This window comes from Mauremys reevesii, linkage group 4 (assembly GCF_016161935.1).
Source record: "Mauremys reevesii isolate NIE-2019 linkage group 4, ASM1616193v1, whole genome shotgun sequence".
In the NCBI taxonomy this organism is placed as follows: Eukaryota; Metazoa; Chordata; order Testudines; family Geoemydidae; genus Mauremys; species Mauremys reevesii.
In genome coordinates this window covers 120,600,938-120,625,273 of record NC_052626.1, presented here as the reverse complement: position 1 = coordinate 120,625,273, position 24,336 = coordinate 120,600,938, and the positions used below count along the sequence as shown (strand labels likewise).

The following is a 24,336-nucleotide window of genomic DNA, read 5'->3' as shown; positions in this document are numbered from 1 at the left end:
ATCCTCCATGAATGACATGCATCCGACAAAGTGGTTATTCACCCACGAAAGCTCATGCTCTAACATGTCTGTTAGTCTATAAGGTGCCACAGGACTCTGCTGCTTTTATCCTCCATGAATGTATCTAGTTCTTTTTTGAACCCTGGTATAGTCTTGGCCTTCACAATATCCTCTGGCAAGGAGTTCCACAGGTTGACTGCACATTGTGTGAAGAAATACTTATAATAATTGGAGATATACCAATCTCCTAGAACCAGAAGGGACCTTGAAAGGTCATTGAATCCAGCCCCCTGCCTTCACTAGCAGGACCAATTTTTTGCCCCAGATCCCTAAGTGGCCCCCTCAGGGATTGAACTCACAACCCTGGATTTAGCAGGCCAATGCTCAAACCACTGAGCTATCCCTCCTTTTATTTGTTTTAAACCTGCTGCCTATTAATTTCATTTGGTGACCCCTAGTGCTTGTGTTATGAGAAGGAGTAAATAACACTTCCTCATTTACTTTCTCCACACGAGTCATGATTTTATAGACCTCTATCATATCCCCCCTTATTTGTCTCTTTTCCAAGCTGAAAAGTCACATTCTTATAAATCTCTCCCCATATGGAAGCTGTTCCATACCCCGAATCATTTTTATTATCCTTTTCTGAACCTTTTCCAATTCCAATATATATTTTCTGAGATGGGGTGACCACATCTGCATACAGTATTCAAGATGTGGGTGTACCATGGATTTATACAGAGGCAATATGATATTTTCTGTCTTATTATCTATCCCTTTCTTAATGATTCCCAACATTTTGTTCACTTTTTTGACTGCCGCTGCACATTGAGTGGATGTTTTCAGAGAAGTATCAACAATGACTCCAAGATCTCTTTCTTGAGTGGTAACAGCTAATTTAGACCCCATCATTTTATATGTACAGTTGGGAATTCAGACACCAGACGAATTGTTGTGGAACATCAGAGAACAAAATACTTTGTTGATTGCTCCCCCCATACCAATGAAGAGGAGCTGTGCATGAGGCTCGTCCCATCAGCTTGAGCTCTGCGGGAAGAGAATAAAAATCCCTTCCAGGAAGAACTGGATCCCTTTGCTGCTTGGACTTTGTGAGAGCAAGATTTCTAAGCACAAGCAAAGGATCCCCAGCTGCTTAGCCTGGGTTAGCCCTAGAGGACATACAGGGCTTGCATATTACAGCAGCCTCTGTTACCTTTTGGAACTTAAGACTGTAACTCATTTGTGTACTTGTGGCACCTTAGAGACTAACAAATTTATTTGAGCATAAGCTTTCGTGGGCTACAGACCACTTCATTGGATGCATGCAGTGGAAAATACAGTAGGAAGATATATATATATATACACAGAAAACATGAAACAATGGGTGTTACCATACATACTCTAATGAGAGTGATCAGTTAAGGTGAGCTATTACCAGCAGGAGAGAAAAAAAACTTTTTGTAGTGGTAATCAAAATGGTCCATTTGCAGCAGTTGACAAGAACTTGTGAGGAACAGTAGCGGGGGAAGGGGGGGAATAAACATGGAGAAATAGTTTTACTTTGTGTAATGACTCATCCACTCCCAGTCTTTATTCAAGCCTAATTGTTTCATGTTCTCTGTATATATATATATATATATATATATATATAATTGTTTCATGTTCTCTGTATATATATATATATATATATATATATATATATATATATATTCCTACTGTATTTTCCACTGCATGCATTCGATGAAGTGGGCTGTAGCCCATGAAAGCTTATGCTCAAATAAATTTGTTAGTCTCTAAGGTGCCACAAGTACTCCTGTTCTTTTTGCGGATACAGACTAACACGGCTGCTACTCTGAAACCACTCATTTGTGTGTGTATGTTTACCTGCTTTAACCTTGTAAATAATTCTCATTTCTTTTTCTTAGTTATTAACTCTTTAGTTCATGTATTATAGTATTGGCTACAAGTGTTGTCTTTGGTGTGAGATCTGAGGTGCAAGTGACCTGAGGCAAGTTCTTTGGGACTTGGAGTAAACTGAATATTATGGTGATTTGGGGTGTAAGGGACCATCGACCACAAAGGCAAGCTTCTCTGGGTGGCAAGATCATAGAATCATAGGGATAGAAGGGACTGTAAGGCTCATTTATTATAACCCCCAGAGATGGATCGGAGTACCCAAGGGAACTGTCTGTGGTTCCATGTCGAGGCTGGTGTAGTGTCTGAGGAGTTCACACTTGATTGGTTGGTGAAATACAAATATAGAACTCACAGCCAATTTGGGACGTGTGCCCTGTTTCTTGACAGTCTGCCCTGAGGTTGGTATTCATGCTCCTGAGCCACTGCAGACAGCTTAACAGGGACCAGGAGCTGGAGATGTGGACAGGACGGGTTAGGGACAGGTTGGAAGAGACAGGGCAGAAGGGGTGAAATATGTGTGTGTATTTGGGGCGGGGGGAGGAGGGACACAGGTAGAGTGTCTGTGACCACTAGAGAATACCCCCCTGCAGAGCCTGGAATGGAACCCACAAATCCTGGGTTTCACCATTCCTCTAGTGTCAGCAAATATCTGTGAAACCCATTAGCAAAATGTCTCTGTAGTGCTGATGACAACCTACTGTGATCAATTACTTCCTTAGCTCAAGTGATAGAGATCTGTGCAGTGGATCAAAAGGTTCCAAACCCGATGATGATCCATGTGGGTGTCAATATGAGGCACATTATGTAATTTCTGATTTTTCAGTTTGCTGTTTTAAAAACCTAGAACATTACACACAAAAAACTATGGTAAGGTTGCAAAGTCAAAACCACAGAAGTTAGGAAATGCCAGAAATAAGGTTGCCTGTGCAACCTTAATTCAGCCCCCCATTTTGCATATGCATGATGATACATGATCATGTTGTATTTTCCCCCATTCCGCATTCAGTGCACAGGATGGACAGTGCTCAGTTAAGGAGCAGCTAGTCAATATTTTCCTTCTCTCCCTTCCTCCTGGACACACACACTACAGTCACCCTAATTGCATCCCTCCCCTCTCTCCCCAGCCTAAAGTCAAAGAGAACTAAACCAACTAACATTTACCAAGTACTTCCTGTGCCTGAGCCCCCTCTGGTGCCCCCTCTACCCCCCTCTTGGGCCCCACCCTGCTCTTCTCAGGCCGTGGCAGCACAGAGGGTAGTTGTGCTGCCAGCCCCTACCTTGGAAGGGTGTCCGCATGTGCTGCCGTCTCTGGTACAGGTAGCAGCAGGAGCACATGAAGCAGCAGATGATGGTGGCAACGATGGCCACGAAGAGGACGACGGCTGAGGCAATGCCAGCGATGGTTTTTGGGCTATGGGACACAAGCAGACATGGTTACAGGGCAGTCTCAAGTACTGTCCCGAGTGCCCAATGCTGCCCTTCCCTGGACCAAGTGGATCCTTCACAGACTCATGCTGGTTACATGCTGCACAAAGAGAGATGTGCAGTTCACAGGCAGCGCCTGATCCCTGCACATTGCATGGATCCAGCTCCCTGCAAGGGATGAGTCCTGGGACTCTGCCCTCCCTCCCCAAGGCTGTGGAGATGAAAGGATTAATGGGTGGTCTTGGGGTTTGTGCATGGCAGGGACTTGGGACCCCTTCCCCAACCCTGGGAATGCCCCACCTGATGCTCTGGGCAGTGCTTTGATCAAGTAGAGCCTGCCTGTGCCATGAGTCACTGGAGATCTGGATCATAGCAGCAGTCAAAATCCTCCCAAAAGATTACAACAGAGAAGAGAAAGGCACGATTTGCAGAGCTCCTCTAATGTCTCTGCCCTGCACCTCAGCACAGTGGGCTTCATTCCACTCAGGGCTCCACTGCAGGGATGAGAGACCCACTGCCACTGGAGTTAGGAACCCACATGGGAATGGGCCGTGCACTGGAGCACACTGCATGCCATGTACCGCCACCCCCTCCACGCACCGCTGCCTCCCCCCACATACACAGCCATGCATGACCATTTTCCCCCCTCTCCCCCCCGCCATGTACATGGCCACACACCACAGCCATGCCTCCCCATGTCTACGGCATGCACCGCCATCCCCCCAACATATATGGCCATGCACCACCACATCCCCCATATACACGGCCACGCACTGCCGTCCCCCACACATACATAGCTCCCCACCCCCCAACATAAATGACCATGCACAGAACATTCCCTCTCATACACAGCCAGGCACTGCTGCCCCCTCCACATACATGGCCACGCACTGCCGGTGGCTCCCCATGCAGAGCCCGTGCCCCAATGCTCCTTTCTCCTAAATGGCCACATGTTACTGCCCCTCCCCCCACATTACAGCCACTAACCAAGATGCCTCCCCAAACACAGCCCCACCCTTCCCTCCATATGGCATACATTGCTACTCCCCCCCCCCCGACCCCTGTATACAGCTACACACACACCTGCACTGGCTGCACATACACAAACACCAAGCAGACTGCAGGGGATCTTCAGTCCTGGGTGCTATCAGGTGCCAAGTCCCCTCTCTCTCCCTCCATCTCCTCCCCTCCTCCCTCAGCCCCTCCTTCAGCTCCTTCCCACCCTCCATCTCCAACCTGAATCCTCAGTCATCCCTCCCCTTTCGCTCTGCCTTTATCATGTGGCACTCTCCCCTCACACAAATCCTCCCGAGTCTCCCAACCCAACCCCCAAATGGGCAGCCTCCTCCCACTGCTCTCACTTCCCCCTCTAGCTTGTCCACTGTGGCGACTCACACACACTTGCTTGCCTTAGGGACCTTCTGGGCTTGTCACCATGGCTGGGTGGCCAACCAGTGAGGGCTGCAAACCATGCCCTCTTCCAGCCGTGGCTGGTGAGCAACCTGATCCCCAGCCTGAGCCCCAAGGCTGTGGCTATCCCCGCACTCCTGGCCACCAGGCCACAGGGCAATGCACCCAGCAGGAGTGATGAAGACACAGCAGCCAAGCTACTTGACAGCACAGGTGTGCACAGCACAATACACCTGCGCTCCGCTCTGCACAGGCTCCTGGCTAAACACTGGGGCCAAATGCAAGGCTCACTCCTTATCTTCAAAGCCCTGCACTGGACTGGCCCAAGAGCTCCCTCCCACTGCCAGATCCTACCCTGTCACCACAGCACACAGCATGGGACAACAGAAATGCCAAGCTCACAAGAGCAGGGGGAGGGGAGGAGGACTTGGCAACAGGGCTGGCTGCTGGGAGAGATCAGAACAAGCACCAATCTCAGCCACTTCTTCCCACAATCAAACCCAAGGAGCCTGGCACTGAGCCAGACAGAAGCCCTGTGGCCTCTCCTCCAGCCTCACCCTCCAATTGGTCAACTCAACGCTACTGATCACACCAACCTTCTCACCCCCATCACCTTATCCTGTGTGCTTGTGCCCTCACCCCATGCCTACAGCCATCTTTCCCCTTTACTCTGTCTTAATCTGGGTAGAGCCTCAGTATCGGGGATGGGCAGGTGATGCTCCAGTCGTGCCTTGGCCACTAGCCACAAGCGTTCAGTAATCACACCCATTAGAGACCCGCTGCAATAGCAGCTCATGTTACAAACTCGCCGCTGGATACTCATCTCTGTCTTGCACATGGAGGAACTCAAGGCAACGGCACTCCACAAAGAGTCTCTGATTCAGCACTGCACTGTGGCCCATTTATCCCAGCTTTAGCATCACAGCGAACCAGGCAAGGGGAATTCCCCTGGCATGGGGGGAAGCCCTGCAGAAGACAAGGCCTGTGTAATGGCTCCGCACCACCCCTCACAGCTCTAAGGGGCATGGCCAGATCATTGGTGTGCTCTGCTTCCCTTTGTCAGGCACCAGGGCAGAGACAGAGACCACCCTGCACTCTGCCAGGAAGAGGCCATCCACCAGAGTCGGAGAGAGGAACAGCCACCTTTGGTAGCACTGGCTACCCGATCAGCAAGCATGGTTCTGCCTCCATAAAGCCCTGGGGTGAACTGTTATGTCCTCCTTTTTCTATCCACTCACAGGGTCATGATGAGCAACAGTTCTTTCATCCCCAGGGCCCTCACTTTTGCAGTGCCCTGGGGCTCAATCTTCCCCCACTTTACTCAGCATCTATATGGAGCCACAGAGAGAGCTGGGGAAACAGGATGCTCTGAAGGGCAGCAGTCCCAGACATGGCCAGCGCCACCCATCCACATTAGAGACAGCCAGCCCCAGCTCTTCCGGCACCTCTGAGTTCAGCACCTGTCTGAGGAGCAGACGCCAGCCCATGCAGAGCTGATGCTGGTGGGAAGCACTTTGAACAACTCACCTCCTCTGACCCCTGCTATTGAGGGCATCTGCCTGCAGGTTGTTACATCTGTCAGTGGTCTGGGGGTCCTTCTGGGCTCCTCAAAGCCACTGGGTGCCCAAAGAATCACAGCAGCAAATGCACTCACCTGCACCCCACTCCCCACATCCCCATGGCAGAGCTGGCCAAGGTGATGCCCAGGCCTGATTATCACAACTTGCTGCACCTGAGAATGAAAACGCAGGACCTGGAAAAGCTCCAAAATGCAGCAACCCACCTGTTCAGCGCACAGACCACCGTAAGCACTGTACTCTGGTTCCACTCTCTGTGCTGCCTCCCCACCCAGTACAAAGCCCAAGGCAAGGTCTTTGTCACAAGAGACAAAGCCCCGTAGCACCAGCCCTCACCACTTGAGAGTCACTTCCCCAGTGCAATCATCACCTCTCACGACAGCTACACCCCTGCAGCCATAACACGATCAACAAACAGTGGGGATTCATTAATGCAGGAGATAGAACTACCATGGGAGCCCGACCCAGACTGTGCAGCTACCTCCCAGAATGACACATCCAGAACTACCTGCAGCACTCACCTCCTTCTCTCAGAGCTCCTCATACACACATGCACCAACACCTGGCCACCCACCTGCTCCTACTTGGAGGAATGGAGAGGAAGAGACATTGTTGCTGTTTGCTATTTTTAACCTGTGGGAGGGAGATGTCCAGATCCTGGGCTGGGGGCCAGCAGCCAAGCAGCTAGACAGAGAGTTGGTCACAGTGAGAGGAGAGATGTCAAAGGCTACAATACCTGAACAGGGTGGTTTCTAGGCGGGGATGGCATGTGTCTTCAACTCCTGAAATTGGGGGCAGGAGTCTCAACCTCCAATCGCCTGTCCATAACCCTATCAACACTCCCTCCCTGTGCCAGGACACAGTAATTCCCAGTGGGCCCAGTGTCCCCAGGCAGGAGCTCTGGCCAGGCTCCGTGCCCCTCTCACCTGAAAGCAAGGCAGTGCTTCTGCTGCCTCTCCGTGATGAGCTTCAGGGGGTCGATGCAGCAGTAGCGCTGGTAACAATTGCCGCAGCAAAAGGTGAAGAAGTTGCATTCAAAGCCGGGGTGCCACGAGCCATTCTTGTCCAGGTACCACAGGCAGTCTTCATCCGCCAAGCCTGTGGAGAGAGAAGCCAGCTGTCAGACCCCCCGGACCGTTCAGAGCCCCCAGCCGGGGAGGGGCCCCAACTCTCCAACCCTCCAGGCCAGGAATTAGAAATGCAGGCAGGGTCTGGGGAGCTCTACACCAGGTCCAGTGTTCCTGCTGCCCTTTCCCAGTTCAATGATGGATGCAAAGAGGTGTCCAGAATAATACTGGCTCTTGCTGCAGCGGACTGCCATGGCCTCTGCTCAGGTTTTTCTGACTGTTACCCACTGGGGAAGCATTCACCCTGCTTTCCAAGGACAAGTCCCTCAAGCTGGGCCTGTGCATAGAGTCACTGCCCGTCGAAGATGGCAGGAGCAGGATGTTCACAGCTAATGGCATGGTTATTGGGGCACAACTCAGAGGCCTGGCAGGGGATGAACTGCCCTCTCTGAAGACTAGAGCCTCTGGAGCAGTCCCTTTCTCACTGCCTTGCATCAGGCTGGGGCATCCATCCTGGATGGGTTCCTGAGGTGAAGCACCTGGCAAGCATGGCCAATGAGACTCACATGGCAGCAGGCACCTTGTATATAGAATATGGATTGGAACAGGGACTCCAGGCAAGCTCCGTCCTTCCCCCTCCCCGCCATACTCATACCAGAGAACAGCACAAGGTAAAAAAGTATCAGGACATCAGACAGGAAAGAAAAGCAGAGGCCTGCGCTCATCAGCAGGGCGGATTGGGCCCCTCATGGGCACAGATCCATTAGACAGGAATGCTGACAACCCACTCACCATGGAGAGAGACACTCCAACTCAGTGAACAACTGATTTTGCAGTTTGGTAGCTGAACCAAGGGGGTGGAGTGTGGGGGCAGCGAGGTTCATTTCAAACCAATGTGTTTTGATGCCAGGATGCTCCCCTACACACACCTCCCCATACACAAGCTGTGTCAGCCCTCTCCCAAGCATCCCCTCTCTGGGAGATACCCTAGGAGGTGGCTGTGTGATGCCACCATGTTACCATAACAACATTACTCTACTGGCATAAGGAAATGGTGTCCCCTGGAAAAATATGTGAAGGGGTTAAAAACCTCAAACCTAACCCTAACTCCTAGTGCAAGGTATTCACTGAGGAGAGCTGGGGACATGGCTATTGGCACTCAGCTCTCCCTCCTAAAGGGGGGAGGCCCTGGCTTTACAGGAATGAGGATTCCAGGATTTTCTTGGCACAGGACTTGGTTTTGTTTATGTGAGCAGGATCTGAATGAGCTCTCCCCGACATCTACTGATGCACTGAAGGAAAAGACTTCAGGACTTCAGACCATATTTGCACCCCAACTTTCCCTAGGTCAGGGGTCAGCAACCTTTCAGAAGTGGTGTGCCGCGTCTTCATTTATTCACTCTAATTTAAGGTTTTGCGTGCCAGTAATACATTTTAACGTTCTTAGAAGGTCTCTTTCTATAAGTCTATAATATATAACTAAACTACTGTTGTATGTAAAGTAAATAAGGTTTTTAAAATGTTTAAGAAGCTTCATTTAAAATTAAATTAAAATGCAGAGCCCCCCCTCGGACCAGTAGCCAGGACCCAGGCAGTGTGAGTGCCACTGAAAATCAGCTTGCGTGCCACCTTCGGCACGCGTGCCATAGGTTGCCTACCCCTGCCCTAGGTGATCAGCAGATCTGCTTTGCCAAAGTGATCAAGTGTTGGTGTTTTGGGTTAAAATTCACTTTAGTCTTGAATGCCATTATCCTTATTGTATGACTAAAGGGCAGCAGAACTTCACTGACCATGCCCTAATTGAGAGGATCACCCTAAGTGTAGCTTCACTCCCTAAGTAGGGGGTAGTGCTGCCAAATCAAAGTAGAACTCAGACAGATGCTAACAGGTGTTCTTCTCTGGTGATGGGGAGTCCTTGAAGCTGTTTGATTTTCCTTTCCACAATGTTAATGATAAAGCTGATCTCGCTTATGCATGGGCGGGGAGTGAAGCTTCCCCTTGAAGAGGCCAGCCCCCTGCCTGCCTCTTCCGGCCAAGGACCTGCCCCCACTTGCTCCTCTCAGGCCCCACCACTCATGGCCCTGTCCCCCCCCTGAGACCAGATAAGCTCTGTGAGCCATAGCAGGGAGCGAGAGCTCCTCCAGCTCTGGGACCATGCTGGGAGATTTTTCAGAGGGCTCCAAATCCGCCACTGCCTCCGCTCATTGGCACGAGATTTGGGGAGGCTTAGTCCCTGGCCTCCATTACGTGCTACCTATGCACTCATGTAAGAGTCTTTGTTTCTGAATAGGGATTACTAGAGCTGAAATCACTGATGACACGGTGTACCTATTGGGTTTCCGGGAACCGGGCTAAAGGTTCCCCCCACCAGCCTAAGGGGAGGATCTACAGGACCTCAGAGACCCACTAAGTTCGGGGGACAACTAATAAAAGAACAGGGACAGGAGTGCAGTCAAAGGGTCATAAGAAGGGAGCCTGACGGGGACACCGAGCAGAGAAAGCCTGATGGGGACACCGAGCAGAGAACCCCGGACAGCGCCCACTGCTCCTCGAAGGCATCAAGGGAGCCAGTGGACGCCGCCCAGAGGAACTCCGCCCAGAGACGTGAACAGACTAAGGACCGGAAACAAGCCCCACAGTCGCAGGAGTCTCCATTGGCCAACCGCCTCTCCCTGGTCGCGTGGATGGCCATTTTAGCCAGGGCGAGGAGGAGGTTGACCAGGAGGTCCCATGACTTCGTGGGGCCACGGATAGGGAGTGCATGGAGAAGGAGGTGACGGGAAAAGTGCAGCCCGAAACGTAACAGGGATATTGGTGAGGAGCCGGTATAGGGGCTGCAACCTGGCGCACTCTAAGTAAACGTGCGCCAGGGTCTCCCTCACGCCGCAGAAGGGGCAGGTGTCTGGGACAGGGGTAAACCGCGCCAAGTACATGCCCGTGCTCACGGCCCCATGGAGGAGTCGCCAACTGATATCCCCGGTGGGCCTCGGGACCAAGGTAGAGTAGAGGCAGTCTACATTTCTATGACACTACAGGGGCTGGGGGTTATGGCTCTGGTGTCACACAGCAGGTGTGGAGCAGGGTCGGGCTGTGACTGCACTTCAAGCCCTTGAATGAGTTACTGTATGAGCCCTTTTCTGGCCAAAGGCAGCAAGATACTCAGTGCAGATCCTGTTAAAAAGCCCCTGCAACACTATCAATCTAGGGTATTTTATCCCAACTCTAAAGCCTTACAATCTCCCAAGTATGTTTCTTAGCCCCCTAGTTGCAGGGGCCTGAGGATGGCAGCCCTAAATGCTCAGGAACCAAAGGTAAAGAACGCCAGCATCTCAGATGTTCTGAAATCTGATGATTTGGGGGCCTGCCTGCTGATGGCTGAACACTTGGGGCTGGCAACTCTGCAGCCCTTGGCCTTCCCAGAGCTCCTGGAGGTGCCCTTTAGCCTGCATTGTGCTGAGGCTGCAGCGTGTCCAGTGACACCCACAGAGCCAGCACCAGCTCCTCTTTCAGGAACTCCTCCGCTGTTGCTGAGCCTGCTCCATTTATGTCCTGCAGCTGGCACAGCTGATCAGTGCTTTCTGAAGCCATCTGGGAGCAGAGGCTGGAAATAGTACTCCCTGGGAAATGGAGCCAGGAAGTGGAGCCAGAAATGGAGCTATGCTGGGCAGGTGCTGGGCTTTGGGAAGGCTATAGCATGAGGCTACGTCCCAGCACAGTGCTGTGCTGCAGGAAGCCACATGGATGACTTCCCTCCCTGATGCCTCCATGCCCTGCCACGGCTCATGAGCCTTGCTGAGAGCAAGGGTCTGGGAAGGGAGCAGTGATGGGGCTTGGAAGAAAATCTCCTAAAGAGCCAACAGCAGAGGCAGATTACCGCACAGGCCAATGGGACCCATGCCCAAAGGCCCCGGCCAATTGGGCAGCCGCAGCAGGATTGCTGGAACTCCATCCCTCCCCTCTGCCCTGATCCTCCTCCTCCTCCCCCCCACCCCCGCCCTGCTCCTTCTCTCCCTCCAGCCTCCTGGGATCCCGCTGCCTTGCTTCTCCTCTTCCCGCCTGGTTAGGCCAGAAGCCAGAGCCCAGCTGTAGTAGGGTAAGTATATTTCCCACGCATGGAGCTGGATGAGCCACTCACCCAAAGCCGTTCCCCAGACTCCCTTCCCACCCACGCATGGATCTGGTCCGAGCCTCTCTCCCCGATTTCCCCCTCGGCCCCCCGGCAGATGTGGCCCAAGCCCCTTTCCCCCTCCCCACCCAGTCCCAAGCCACTCACCCCCGTCCCCTTGGTTCTGAGCCGTTCTCCCCCGCCCAGGGCTGGCCTTCAAGAAAACAGCACTCCTAGCCCCTGTGGACTCCCCAGACTCCCCATCCCCCCTGCACCCAACCCCCTTCTGTGCCCCAACCCCTGCACTGGTTCCCTCTTTGCCCCTAATCCCTGTACCCCAACCCCTGCACCACCCTCCTGCACCCATGTGAGGAAACTGACCTGAACGCATGGAGCAGCTGGCATTGCTGCTTGCTCCCCCCTCAAATGCCACTCCTCCTCATGGACTCCTAGGGGGATGTGAGGGGGGGGGGAGTGAGGAGCAACATCAGGGCTCCCTTCATCCAGGTCACTTACTCGACCTGGGCTGCATAAGAGGAGAGAAGAAAGGAGCGGCCCCTGATGTTCACCTCCCAGCATAGCCCAGGTGGAGGAAAGTGACCTGAATGAATGGAATTGGTGTTGCTCTTCACTCTCCCCCTCAGCCCCCTAGAGGGGCGCAAGAAAACTTTGGGGATGAGCAGTATGTGTGTGTCACTGCTCACTCCCCAGCAGAGGAATATGGGGGGAGGAAGCCCAGAGAAATCTGGGTGCCCCCAGATGCAGCACTCTTCTGCCAGCTGGGAACAGTTTCTGACTCTACACCAGCAGTGCACCTGCTTGATTATGGCACCCTTGGGAAGTTGCCGGGGTGGCCTACCCTTACGGCCAGTCCTGCCCCCATGCGCCTCCCCTCCCCCTCATGTGGACCAGGCTCGAGCCCCTCTCCTGAGCCTCTGCTCTGCACAGACCTGGCCCAAACACTCCCCTGTACCCCACTGCTCATTCCCCTGTACCCACCACTCGCTCCCCAGCCCTTTTTCACAAAACTGGGCATTTGTCCCGTTTGCTCTTGCCAACTGATGATCAGTTGGTAAGAGCACACAGCACAAATGCCCACTTTTTCCAAAAAAGTCAGGCTATCTGTGGCAGGGTTAAAAAGGAGACTGTCCCAGGCAAAACGGGATGTATGGTCACTCTAGGCTGTAGTAAGAGCTACCCAGGTAGCCCGGGCAGCTGTGGGGAGCCCCAGACCCTCTACCTGCCCTGGGTGAAGTGCTGGGACGCCAGCATCCCTGTCCCCCAGGGTGCACCCCCCAGGGTGCGCCCCCCAGGGCAGGTGGAGGGTCCACGGCTCACCACAGTGGCTCAGATTCCCTGGGCAGCTCTTACCACCAACCAGCTTTTGTCCAGGCCAGGAGGCAGAGCCATGGGGGAACAGGAGGAGTGGGGGCAGGGCCCCATGGCACGAAGTGTGGGGGGTTGGGCCCAAATGTTCTTTGTGCCCAGAGCACAAAGAATCTTAATCTGCACTGGCTGGCAAGAAGTCAGACTATATGATCATAGCCGTTCCTTGTGGTCTTAACTTCTATGACAGCCAGCTCAGCGACCACAGGAGCTGGACAGGCTCATCAACTGAGATAAATAACTGCAAACCAACATAGGCATGAGGCATAGCAGAACACCACTAACATTTGTGCACTGAGTGTGGCTGCACTGCCTTGGGTTGAGATTGATTGATCCATTCTCATGCTGCAACAGAGACAAACCCATAGGTGTTTCTGAGGCAGCTAGACCTTGGAATTTGAAGGAGCAACACAGGGAGATACAACACCAAGCAGTGTCACATACTGCCTAATACAATGTACAGTGAAGCCCATTCTGAATAGTCACTGGAGGGCCTGCTAGCTTTCTAGGGCACTGCAATAGGAGACTGCAGAACAGTGTGGTGAATACAACAGAATCCTCACAAGGACCATGTTGCTGTACACACAGATGCCCACTGCATTTCAGCATGACATCATCCCCCTGCAGAAAACCATATTCCTGTGCAGGTAGGGGTTACCATAAAGGCTGGGAAGTTCTTAGCTAAGGAGCCTACACCCAGCTTTACAGACTAAATGTAACACCGACAGACCCCGGTCATCAGCGGGCGTGACCGTACCTGGGACCACTGGAGCTTAGTGCATGAGCCTCTACTGCATCAGCTAAAAGCCATATGGCTGTTAGCTAAGGCTGTAGAGCAAACTTACTGATCTCTCTCTAAGTGGTCTCTGTGCCACTAGATGGGACAGAGCACCACACCCAGGAGGTGTGTGGGTTACATAAGCACAATATATCTAATACATATTCAGCCAGGAAAAAGCACGTACATTTTAACACGATAAGCAGTGGAATTTGTTGTTTTTTTTTCCAGAACTTTCCAAACAACTACCCTCACATGTGGCTCATACAGCACATCGCGGAGAGGAGAGCTAGCCCGAGACAATACAGCCTCAGAAGCACTTGCGTGGGAGACTATAAACCATTGCATACAGGATGTTGGAATTGAAATATCTGATCAGCCATAATGACAAGAATAACTGCACTCTAGCAAGCAAACAAATAATTGCAAAGCCTGGAGGGCTGCAAATGAGCCAGCATTGACTAATTGGCCTTGTTTTGGTACGCAACTCAGTGCAGCAAGTTACTGAACCAGAGCATCTAAAACAGCAATATCTGAAAAGTAGTAGGGGCTACCCAGAAGGCTAAAGGAGTCTGACTTTCCTGTCTCTACTGATGACCTACAATGGAAAGATAAGACTGATTGTGCTCATTCTGTTTTGTCGTTTTGCTTCGTTCTGCAACAGAAAAATAACCTAGAAGGCATTTACATTTTCACTTTTTTCTGCTTGGATTTTTATTATTTTTAGGTTACAAATCATCAATATCAAGTCTGAACTTCTCTGGTTATGCTGAAGATTTATGGGAGGTGTCAGAATCAGGGCCTATGAATTTCTCAAAGGCCAGAGAGGCTGAATCTTAACGGCTATTTTTTAGTCATGTGTTTCTTGGACACTGACACTAAATAGGAGTTTTTTAAACAGGCTGACCACCTCACTGTCATAGAGATTTCACTTTCTCAGTGCGGTGATGTAACAATCTGACTGGCTCTCTTGTCACACAAGAGACTGCCTGGGTACCAGACCAGAATTTCAAATATAAAAAACCAGTGAAATGGACATAAACTCTTTGGTGAAGAATCCTTCCAGGCTTTCTTCAGATGTGTAAAGATGCAAACAAGAGCCCAGGGCCTAGCTTTACCTTGTGCAGGTTGTTTTAAGGGCTCTTAATAATAAGTAAAAGAGGTCTGAGTGATAAGAAACTCATACTTCCTGATTCTGCGTCAGGTTTCTCCTGCGAATACAGCAGTTACTATTACAGCCTGTACACCAGAGACTGCTGAAAAAAAAAAATTCCATTTAACTGTGCTGGATTCCCCCAGCTGTCAATCTCTGCCGGCCCCTCTCACCATCAGTCAGGAGGCTCTGGGATGCAGGTAAGGTTCTTGTTCCTACAGTTTATTAGACAATGTGGCACTAGAGAAGGGGTCAGCAACCTTTCAGAAGTGGTGTGCCGAGTCTTCTTTTATTCACTCTAAATTAAGGATTACACGTGCCAGTAATACATTTTAATGTTAGAAGGTCTCTTTCTATAAGTCTATAATATATAACTAAACTATTGTATGTAAAGTAAATAAGGTTTTTAAAATGTTTAAGAAGCTTCATTTAAAATTAAATTAAAATGCAGAACCCCCCCGGACTGGTGGCCAGGACCCAGGCAGTGTGAGTGCCACTGAAAATCAGCTCATGTGCTGCCTTTGGCACACGTGCCATAGGTTGCCTACCCCTGCACTAGAGGCAGATGTGGAAGTTGGAGTACCAAGCAGCACCAACAGGCAGCACCTTGGTAAGGCTCCCAGCCTCTGAGGGTAGGTGGGCTTCCCCACCAGAGATGCCAAATCACGTGGCATGGTCCTTGTGCATTTGGAAGAGCCATCACACCTACCCATATAACTTCTAAATACACTTAGATGTTTATTGGTAAATGTCAATTTCTCTCTCTCTCTCTCTCTCACACTCACACACACACACACCTATGAACAAATATTTCCACAATAATAAAAGTACAGAAAGGCAAAGTATGAAAATGCCACCTGAGATTTCAGTCAAAATCCAGTGATTTAGACTGTAAATTAAGATTGTTAAATATGGACTAATGAATGAATAGTAAAAACAGGTATAATTTGTTGGTTTAAGAATATTTACTTTGTATATTTTGACGTATAATGTTGACAATGTGTTTTAATAGTTATAAAACTTTAACTTTTTTGAATATCAACATCTCATCATTAAACATCTGCTGTCATTAATTATCTGACTTAGAACTTCCTACAACCATGAAAATTTAAATCTATACAGATAAAAACATGCTTAAGCCAGATATTATCTAACAAAATTATTTAAAATCAAATTTTGCCAAGCCTACTTTTAAAACATCACTGTTTTGATACAAGTGCTCAGAGGTGCCCTGTTGTATACAGAAAAGTACACAAAGTTGCAAGCTGGAAAGACCATGAATCCTAGCCCTAGGTCTCCCACTGACTGGTGGCAACATTTCTGTGCCCTTCACAATCCTTTGTACTAACTAAGGCCTTGTACACCTACATATGGCAAGTCACCCTTTTCCCCCCAATCATCATTCCTGAAGGTGTCACACTAGCACTGATGGGGACAGGAAGGGGATTGAACTACAGAGCCTTGGCTGAGAAATCACCATCATGAATCCAGCCCAACTCAGTAGAGATTATTCCCATCTAATGGTAGCCCCTATATGAGATTATCAGTTCCAGCTCCTACGCCAGAATCTCCCCATTTTACTCTGCACTAAGGTCTTGTCCACACTTGACAAATATGTTTGTTGGAGAATGTGATAGCTAACACATTTTCAATCCTACTGCAGACAGGGCAAACTGTCATTTGAAACTACAAGGGGCAAAGCCTACGCTCGGATTTTGAAACATGCCAGTGATCACCTTTTTCAAAACACACTTTTTCCTCATGACAACAAGCCCTTATTGACATACTCACTCAAGGCCAAGAACTCATGGCTCATAAAGACTGAACAGAAGAAGCCACCCAGACCAGGGCTGAGCCTGCTGGCAGGGCAGCATGTATTCATTTAAATGTATACTGTGTAATAATAGTTATTGCTCAGGCTTTGGTGTCCTTATAAGAATGGCCGTACTGGGTCAGACCAAAGGTCCATCTAGCCTAGTATCTGTCTACTGACAGTGGCCAATGCAGGTGCCCCAGAGGGAGTGAACCTAACAGGCAATGATCAAGTGATCTCTCTCCTGCCATCCATCTCCATCCTCTGACAAACAGAGGCTAGGGACACCATTTCTTACCCATCCTGGCTAATAGCCATTTATGGACTTAACCACCATGAATTTATCCAGTTCTCTTTTAAATGCTGTTATAGTCCTAGCCTTCACAACCTCCTCAGGTAAGGAGTTCCACAGGTTGACTGTGCGCTGCATGAAGAACTTCCTTTTATTTGTTTTAAACCTGCTGACTATTAATTTCATTTGGTGACCCCTAGTTCTTGTATTATGGGAATAAGTAACTTTTCCTTATCCACTTTCTTCACACCACTCATGATTTTATATACCTCTATCATATCCTCCTTTAGTCTCCTCTTTTCCAAGCTGAAGAGTCCTAGCCTCTTTAATCTTTCCTCATATGGGATCCTATCCAAACCCCTAATCATTTTAGTTGCCCTTTTCTGAACCTTTTCTAGTGCCAGTATATCTTTTTGGAGGTGAGAAGACCACATCTGTACACAGTATTCGAGATGTGGGCGTACCATGGATTTATATAAGGGCAATAATATATTCTCAGTCTTATTCTCTATCCTCTTTTTAATGATTCCTAACATCCTGTTTGCGTGGACATCTTCAGAGAACTGTCCACGATGACTCCAAGATCTTTTTCCTGACTCGTTGTAGCTAAATTAGCCCCCATCATATTGTATGTATAATTGGGGTTATTCTTTCCAATGTGCATTACTTTACATTTATCCACATTAAATTTCATTTGCCATTTTGTTGCCCAATCACTTAGTTTTGTGAGATCTTTTTGAAGTTCTTCACAGTCTGCTTTGGTCTTAACTATCTTGAGCAGTTTAGTATCATCTGCAAACTTTGCCACCTCACTGTTTACCCCTTTCTCCAGATCATTTATGAATAAATTGAATAGGATTGGTCCCAGGACTGACCCTTGGGGAACACCACTAGTTACCCCTCCCCATTCTGAGAATTTACCATTTATTCCTACCCTTTGTTCCCTGTCTTCTAACCAGTTCTCAATCCAAGAAAGGACCTTCCCTTTTATCCCATGACAGCTTAATTTACGTAAGAGCCTTTGGTGAAGGACCTCGTCAAAGGCTTTCTGGAAATCTAAGTATACTATGTCCACTGGATCCCCCTTGTCCACATGTTTGTTGACCCCTTCAAAGAACTCTAATAGATTAGTAAGACACGACTTCTCTTTACAGAAACCATGTTGACTATTGCGCAACAGTTTGTTTTTCTGTGTCTGACAATTTTATTCTTAACTATTGTTTTGACTAATTTGCCCGGTACCGACGTTAGACTTACCCATCTGTAATTGCCGGGATCACCTCTAGAGCCCTTTTTAAATATTGGCATTACATTAGATAACTTCCAGTCATTGGGTACCAAAGCCGATTTAAAGGACAGATTACAAATCTTAGGGCAGGTCCATACTCACCGCGCGGGTCGACGCGGTAAGTTCGACTTCACGGAGTTCGAACTATCGCGTCTGATCTAGACACGATAGTTCGAACTCCGGAAGCACCGCGGTCGACTCTGGTACTCCACCACTGCAAACGGCGGTGGTGGAGTCGACTGGGGAGCCGCGGAGTTCGACCCCGCCGCGTCTGGACGGGTGAGTAGTTCGAATTAGGGTACTTCGAATTCAGCTACGCTATTCCCGTAGCTGAATTTGCGTACCCTAATTCGAAACCCCTTTTTAGTGTGGACCAGGCCTTAGTTAATAGTTCCGCAACTTCACATTTGAGTTCTTTCAGAACTCTTGGGTGAATGCCATCTGGTCCCGGTGACTCGTTAATGTTGAGTTAATCAATTAATTCCAAAACCTCCTCTAGTGATACTTTAATCTGTGACAGTTCCTCAGATTTGTCACCTACAAAAGCCAGCTCAGGTTTGGGAATCTCCCTAACATCCTCAGCCGTGAAGACTGAAGCAAAGAATCCATTGATTTTTTTTTTAAAATACACTAAAATAAACAGACCTGTCTTTCCTTTCTAGATAAGTTCAGACACACAGGGGCAAGAGAAACGTGACTGCAGTGAGTCAACCCCCAGAATCCCACCCCAGCCCTTGATTCTTCATGAGCCTGAAGATAACGTGGGCTTTGCAGAGCACCATGAAGGCTGACAAACTTGGGCTGTGATGGGCCTCTGGGGGAAGAAGGGAGCGAGTCACAGAGGCCCAGGGCCCATTGCCTCCTCTCTCTTACACTGAAGGGCCTTCAGACCAGGCTGGGGTTGCCAGGTGTCCAGTTTTTAACCAGAACACCCGGAACACTGCTGAACCAGAACACTGCTGACCGGGTCGTTAAAAGTCCGGTCAGTGGCACAGCGGGGCTAACGCTCTGCGCGGCTCCCAGAACCAACGGCATGTCCTCCCTCCGGTTCCTAGGCATAGGGTAAGTCAGGGGGCTCCGTGTGCTGCCCCCACCCCAAGCGCCAGCTCTGCAGCTCCTGCTGACAGGGCAGTGCGCAGAGCCGCCTGGCCGCACCTCCATGTAGGAGCTGGAGTGGGGACATGCAGCTGCTTCTGAGAACCACCTGAGGTAAGCGCCACCCAGAGCCTGCACCCCTGACCGCCCCCCCACGCCCCAACCCTCTGCCCCAGCCATGATCCCTCTCCCGCCCTCCAAACCCCTCAGTCCCAACCCAGAGCACCCTCCTGCACCCCAAACCCCTCATCCCCAGCCCCACCAAAGAGCCCGCACCACCAGCCAGAGCCCTCCCCCGCACACCCCAGCCCTGGTCCCCCTCCCGCCCTCTGAACCCCTCAGTTGCAGCCCAGAGCACCCTCCTGCATCCCAAACCCCTTATCCTCAGCCAGAGCCTGCACACACAGCTGCACCCCAACCCCCTGCACCAACCAGGAGCCCCCTCCCACACTCTGAACCCCTCAGCCCCAGCCCAGAGCCCCATCCTGCATCCAAAACCCCTCATCTCTGGCCCCACCCCAGAGCCCATGCCCCCAGCCGGAGCTCTTATCCCCTCCCACATTCCAACCCACTGCCTCAGCCTGAAGCCCCCTCCCGCACCCTGAACTCATTTCTGGACCCACTGCAGAGCCCTCACCCCCTCCTATACCCCAACCCCCTGAGCCAGCCCGGTGAAAATGAGCAAGTGAGTGAGGGTGGGGAGAGCAAGCAACAGAAGGAGGGGGGATGGAGTGGGTGGGGGGCAGGGCCTCAGAGAATGGGCAGAGCAAGGGTGTTCAGTTTTTTGTGCGAGTAGAAAGTTGGCAACCCTAGATCAGGCGCCTCTGTGGACCACAGCTACAGCAGTGAGACTCGAAGGGAAACATCTCTGTAAAGGTTTGTCTTCATGGGGGGATTGATCAGTACAGCTGCGACGTTAAGCCAGAAAGGGTTAAGCAACTCGCAGACTAAATGACCCAAATTCTACCTTCAAAGACATATTAAGAAAGTATGTAAATGGTAATTAGGGCTATTCCTTATAAATAGCTAATAAAGCCATGTTAGATAGACTAGAGCAGTGGTTCTCAAACTGAGAGTCAGGACCCCAAAGTGGGTTGCGACCCCATTTTAATGGGGTTGCCAGGGCTGGCTTAGACTTGCTGGGGCCCAGGGCTGAAGCCAAAGCCCAAGTCCCACTGCCCAGGGCTGAAACCAAAACCCAAGGGCTTCAGTCTGGGCAGCGGGGCTCAGATTACATGCCCCCTGCCTGGGGCTGAAGCCCTTGGGCTTTGACCACCCGACCTGGGCTGGTGGAGCTCAGATCATTAATAAAGATGTTGAACAAAACCAGCCCCAATACTGACCCCTGGGGCACTCCACTTGATACCGGCTGCCAACTAGACATTGAGCCGTTGATCACTACCTGTTGAACCGAACGATCTAGCCAGCTTTCTATCTGCCTTATAGTCCATCCAGCCCATACTTTTTTAACTTGCTGGCAAGAATACTGTGGGAGACCATATCAAAAGCTTTGCTAAAATCAAGATATATCACGTCCACTGCTTTCTCCATATCCACAGAGCCAGTTATCTCATCATAGAAGGCAATCAAATTGGTCAGGCATGACTTGCCCTTGGTGAATCCATGTAGTGTAATTACTGGTGATGTTTAGGAAATAGGAGGTCTACTTTAAAACCACAATGATTCACCTATTATTCACCTGCTGTCAAGAGGCTGCAAGAGAATTATAAAAATAACTCTTGGGCCCTGATCCTGTATCTCAGATCTGCTTAAGCTTCATCAGAGGAAGTCTGAGTCGCAAGACTGAGGTCCCCAGCTCCAGTCTGGGTCACCGTGATATTGGACATTGGACTATAACCTATGGAATTTATTCTGAAATTTTTTTGCAACCCTAAAGCTTACCATCTCTCTCCTATGAAACTGACGTAAGAACTTTATTCATATCTGTATGTGTAATGATCTTTGAATCAATATTCTCGCTCTCTTTTCCTTTTAAATAAATCTTAGTTTAGTTAATAAGAATATGCTATAAGTGAATCTTTGGGTAAGATCTGAAATATTCACTGACCTGGTGGGTAATGTGTCATAGAATATCAGGGTTGGAAGGGACCTCAGCAGGGGCGGCTCCAGACCCCAGCATGCCAAGTGCGTGCTTGGGGCTGCATGCTGCCGGGGGTGCTCTGCTGGTCGCCGGGAGGGCGGCAGGTGGCTCCGGTGGACCTTCCGCAGGCGTCCCTGTGGAGGTTCCGCTGGTCCCGCGGCTCCGGTGGAGGAGCCGCGGGACCAGCGGACCCCCCGCAGGCACGCCTGCGGGAGGTCCACCGGAGCCGCGGGACCAGCGACCGGCAGAGCGCCCCCCGCGGCGTGCTGCCCTGCTTGGGGCGGCGAAATGTCTAGAGCCGCCCCTGGACCTCAGGAGGTCATCTAGTCCAACCCCCTGCTCAAAGCAGGACCAACACCAACTAAATCATCCCAGCCAGGGCTTTGTCAAGCTGAGCCTTAAAAACCTCTAAGGAAGGAGATTCCACCACCTCCCTAGGTAACCCATTCCAGTGCTTCACCACCCTCTTAGTGAAATAGCGTTTCCTAATATCAAACCTAGACCTCCCCCACTGTAACTTGAGACCATTGCTTCTTGTTCTGTCATCTGGTACCACTGAGAACAGTCTAGATCCATCCTCTTCGGAACCCCCTTTCAAGTAGTTGAAAGCAGCTATCAAATCCCCCCTCAGTCTTCTCTTCTGCAGACTAAATCATCCCAGTTCCCTCAGCCTCTCCTCATAAATCATGTGCTCCAGCCCCCTAATCATTTTTGTTGCCCTCTGCTGGACTCTTTCCAATTTTTCCACATCCTTCTTGTAGTGTGGGACCCAAAACTGTACTCCAGATGATGCCTCACCAATGCCAAATAGAGGGGAATGATCGCATCCCTCGATCTGCTGTCAGTGCTTCTACTAATGTAGCCCAAAATGCCGTTAGGCTTTTTGGCAACAAGGGCACACTGCTGACTCATATCCAGCTTCTCGTCCACTGTAACCCCTAGATCCTTTTCTGCAGAACTGCTACCTAGCCACTCAGTCCCTAGTCTATAGCAGTGTATGGGTTCTTTCCGTCCTGGGTGCAGTACTCTGCACTTGTCCTTGTTAAACCTCATCAGGTTCCTTTTGGCCCAATCCTCGAATTTGTCTAGGTCCCTCTGTATCCTATCCCTACCCTCCAGCATATCTACCACTCCTCCCAGTTTAGTGTCCGACCCTTTGGGATTGGTAGAACTTTTTATATGATGAACAAGATTTTCAATAATCCTCATCATATCTGACTTGGCTGTCTGGCTGTCACAGTTTAAGGGAACTGTGGCTTTTGGCTTCTGGGTAACCAGGAAAGTATTGCAGAAGCTGTTTTGTTGCTGGATTGGTGAATCTAATTATTAGAAATAACTCCAGTTTTGGGGATTGTCTGCCCCATTTTTTGCAGTTTGCCCTGAGTGAGCAATCTCAGTGTGGCCCTCCCTGGAACCCTGGTCACAGTAACTATAGCAGAATAATTATATCCTATAGCTATGCTGGAATAACTCCATGTGTGGTTGCTTCCTTCTGGAATTAAAGTGATTTTATTCTGGAATAATTGTTCCACTTTGGATCTCTATCTGCCAACCCTTCCTGTTGCAGAGAGATTGCAAGAGAAGCCACAGGATTGAGACCAGACATCTAGCCTCTGGCTTAGACCTTCTCATATGTTTCCTGTGACCTTGTCTCCCACTGCCCTCTACCACAGGGATTGAGGGTCCTGCTTCCCTCTCAGCCAACGCCCCCGTCACAGGCCTCTACTTCTCCACTCTGCGGTGGTCATCGAAGGTGAACAGCTGGGCACCCAAGCAGGAGCCTCTAGTGGGAGCTATAAAGTCTGTTGGAGAAAAACTTAGTTTTTATTTTTTGGTTGGGTATAGCAAACAATTCTCATTCTCAAACAAACACATCCCTCTTCAGAGCCCACTCCCCACCCCCCCAAGGGCACACAAAGACCCCATTCTACATGTTCCCCCCAGAATAGCCAGGCAACCCCAATCTACGGTTGGGTCTCCTACACACGCAAGACAGGGTCTGTGACCACCAATTCCCTCTCACAGAGGCATGGGAGTAGGGATGCCATATACTCACACCTTCTAGGTGCACTGAACCCCACCAAACATACCACACAGCCTCCTCCCCACACTCCCCCATCACCCAGCACTTCATAACCCAGCCTCTCACCAGGGAAGAGCAGGGCCCACAAATACCGTATCCAGCTCTGCTGGTAGTACTGTATCCAGTAGTACTGTATCCATCCCTGGAGGGGGACAGAGAGAGGTACCCACCCACCTGCTACGTCTCTCAGCCACCTCAGTGTGGAGAAGACTTTGTGCTCAGGTAAGCAAAGCACCAAGCACCAGCTGAAAGGCAACAGGCCACGACCAAGTAAACCCCGCACAGGCTCAACACCCAAACACCACAGATGAGTCTTGACCTGTCTGCGTGGGAGGGTCCCTAATAGGGGTTTTCTCCTCCCATAAATGGCGCTGCTGCTGCTGTGGAGTCAGGCTGGAGGCCCTGCTGTGAAGGTGACTCCCGGGTCTCTGCCTGACTGGGTGGGGAGGTTGGGAGTTCGCCCTGCTGCTGTCCTGTAGATAAACAGAGGGGTTCGTCCCCAGGGCAGTTACCAGCACTATATCCACACTGTTGTTAAAACTGAAGTGGAAGATAGGCAAAATAATGTGCAAAAATGCTAGTTAGATAACTATATAATGCACCTGACATGGCACATCTGGCACAACAGCGGGCAGTTTCGCTTATTAGGGCACTACTTTGGCCCATCCCACTCACTTTCCCCAGTCTCAGTCTCTGCTTACTAGCATAAGTCTGCTTATAGACATCAGGAATCATAACACTCAAAAACCAGTAGGAGAACACTTTAACCTGTCTGGTCATACAATGACAGACCTGCGGGTGGCAATTTTGCAACAGAAAAGCTTCAAAACCAGACTCCAACGAGAA

General features: G+C 50.2%; 1 protein-coding gene across 1 annotated transcript in view; it reads right to left on the bottom strand.

Moving 5' to 3' along the window:
* SHISA4 (shisa family member 4) overlaps positions 1–24,336 on the bottom strand; it is a 48,071-nt gene that overhangs the window by 9,939 nt on the left and 13,796 nt on the right. The window contains exons 4-5 of the mRNA XM_039536009.1: positions 7,256–7,427; positions 3,195–3,328 (exon numbers count right to left, since the gene is read on the bottom strand). Coding sequence (XP_039391943.1) covers positions 3,195–3,328; positions 7,256–7,427 — 306 coding nt within the window. The remainder of the gene's footprint in view (positions 1–3,194; positions 3,329–7,255; positions 7,428–24,336) is intronic.